Below are 2388 nucleotides of genomic sequence, written 5' to 3'. Positions count from 1 at the left end.
TGCCTGCCCATGCGAGGCTCACAGGCCCTTACCCCTCCAGCCAGGCACTGCGGTTGGCGTTGTTGATGTTGGTGTTGCCTTCCCGGGGCAAGTCATCGAGGAAGACGGGGGAATCGAGGTCCTCGCTGCCCACCTCTGTGAACTGCAGGGGCCTCTGGCTGGCCACCTGGGGCTGCAGGGGGCTGCTGGGCTCCAGGAAGCTGTCGACTTGGCCAAACAAGCCACCTGTCCTCTGCAACCAACAGGGAGGGCATCAGGGGAGGCCTGGAGCTTGGGGCTACTCCGAGGCCGTTCCCGCGGTGGGGAAGAGCAGTCTCTCTGCTCATCTCTGTGCTCAAGCCCTGCAAACTGCAGTTTGAAAAGCCTCGCTGATCAGGTGGGGAAACTGAAGCACTGGGTGGTGATGGTCACGCAGTAGCACCAGGAACAGAGCCAGCCCTGTGCGTGACAAATGCTGCCATGACTGTGGCCAGCCTGAGCTGGTGGCACCTCTGGACCCAGCAGGAGGTGCAACCCTGCGACATCGCAGCTGCCCAAGCTGCTGAAGACTCCCAGGGAGAGAAGTGAATCTATTCCTGCTTTTTTTTTTCTGTCCTGCCTTAGCCTGGCAGAAGGTGTGAATGGGACCCTCTAGACCTGTGGGTCACCATCCAGCGCAGCCCTGCCAGGCACATGGGCAAGGGCCTTCCACAGAGAGGAAACCGGGGACGTCAGGGAAAGGAAAAAAGCGTCCATCCATCTTCGTGGTCCACACTGTCTTTCATGGTCAGGCTCAATGCTGTGGACTGCCCTCCAGCTTCTGGCAGCCATGCTGATCTACCGCCAGCACACTGCAACGGGGGCCAGCTGGGGCCACCACCACCTGGGGTGCCCTAAGCACTACACTCACCCTATATATCCCTTCCTCCATGGCAGCCTCCACCATCGCTCTTTCCAGCTCCTCCTCAGCAGTCAGATCCCCAGAAATGGCCCGATGGATTTCAGGAGCAGCTTCTTCTTCGATGCTCCTCAGCCCGGCCTGGTGGGGACAAGAAGGCGCAGCTGGATGTGGCCTGGCTCCACCACCCCTCTCACTTTGGGCTTTGGAGAGGGAAACACGATGAAGCATGCTCACCTGGCAGGCCATGCTGCTCTGCCAGGTCTCTACCAGGGACAGGCCATGTGTCGCCTTGCAACTGGCTGGCTCTGCGCTTGCTGAAACAGCTCCTGGGCTCGTGCTGTCCCCCTCAGGGGTGTGCTAAGGGCAGCCTGACGAAGGGTCGGGCTGGTGACGCCCAAGGGGTTGCTGGGCCCTTGTCTCTGATCTGGAGCCTGGCTCTTCTTGCACCTCGGGGGCCCGGTCTTTTATCTCTACAAGTGCTTTCCTTCCCACCAGGTCAGGAGAGGCTGGGGACATCCCAGCTGCTCTGGTCAGGCACACAAATTCTCTCCCACCCCACCCTGACAGCATTCCTCAGGGTGGCTGTGAAAGCCTTTCTGACTGCAGTGATCCTGCTCAAGATCAGCCGCACCAGCCCCTTGGCACCTGATGCTGCACTGGGCAATGAGATGATGGAGAGAGCAGAGAACTATCTGCAAGACTGCTAACGTGAGGAAAGGGAAAAGGCCCTGGGACAGGAGAAGACTAGGTGGGTCAGGGCCTGAAGGAACAGCATTCACCCCAGACACTGGTCTGTGATGGGGGTTTCCTAGTCTTAAAACTGCTTGGTGAGGCATCAGACCCTGGTGAGCTCTCTCTGTGGCCAAAGTCAGGGGGCCAAAGAGTCAAAAATCTCCTTTGCTTCCAGAGTCACCTGCATCCTGGAGACTAAGGCCGCCCTCATCGGTGGAGTGCTCATGGCCAGTCCAGCGCTGGCTCACTTGGGGCCAACTCATTTCCAGAGCCTGAGGCACAAAGGTGTCTGTGCAGCTCTGTCTCTCTAAGTGACCCTGGGCATTTCTGAGCTGGGGGAAGCCTCCTCCCTGATCTGCAGAGCTCCCCACCACACCCTGCCTGCCCGCATCACTCACATGCTACCAACCTGGATCTCCACCGGGTTCTTCTTGGGCCGGTACCCGTAATACTCCTCCTGGCGCTTCATGAACTTCCTGAAATGCTCTTGGATGAGGAAAGTAGCATAGAATTTGCCCACTGTCACCTCATCATCTGCAGGGGATGAAAGCAACATGATGATACCGCCTACCACAACGCCACAAGTTGCTGGAGCAGCTGAGACCCCGAGCAGGCGTGGCTGTGCCCCTCTGGGGTGACATACCCCAGGTAACGCACCTCCAATAGGCGGGATGACCTGTTCCAAAAGCTTCATGCTCGTTCGCTTCCAGATTTTTTTGATAATGGCTCTGAGCTCCTCATTGGCCTGCTCAAAGTTACCTGCAAGAAAAGGCAGC

The 2388-nt window shown here is 58.3% G+C and overlaps 1 protein-coding gene across 1 annotated transcript in view; it reads right to left on the bottom strand.

The window, feature by feature from the left end:
- Nucleotides 1–2388, bottom strand: part of LOC104270315 (voltage-dependent L-type calcium channel subunit alpha-1S-like) — a gene marked incomplete at both ends in the record, with an annotated part of 10960 nt that overhangs the window by 1382 nt on the left and 7190 nt on the right. Inside the window, 4 exons of the mRNA XM_009864637.1 lie at nucleotides 33–232; nucleotides 890–1018; nucleotides 2022–2146; nucleotides 2270–2371. Coding sequence (XP_009862939.1) covers nucleotides 33–232; nucleotides 890–1018; nucleotides 2022–2146; nucleotides 2270–2371 — 556 coding nt within the window. The remainder of the gene's footprint in view (nucleotides 1–32; nucleotides 233–889; nucleotides 1019–2021; nucleotides 2147–2269; nucleotides 2372–2388) is intronic.

This window comes from Apaloderma vittatum, unplaced genomic scaffold (genome assembly GCF_000703405.1).
Source record: "Apaloderma vittatum isolate BGI_N311 unplaced genomic scaffold, ASM70340v1 scaffold24702, whole genome shotgun sequence".
Lineage (NCBI taxonomy): Eukaryota > Metazoa > Chordata > Aves > Trogoniformes > Trogonidae > Apaloderma > Apaloderma vittatum.
This window is presented reverse-complemented; position numbering and strand designations above follow the sequence as displayed.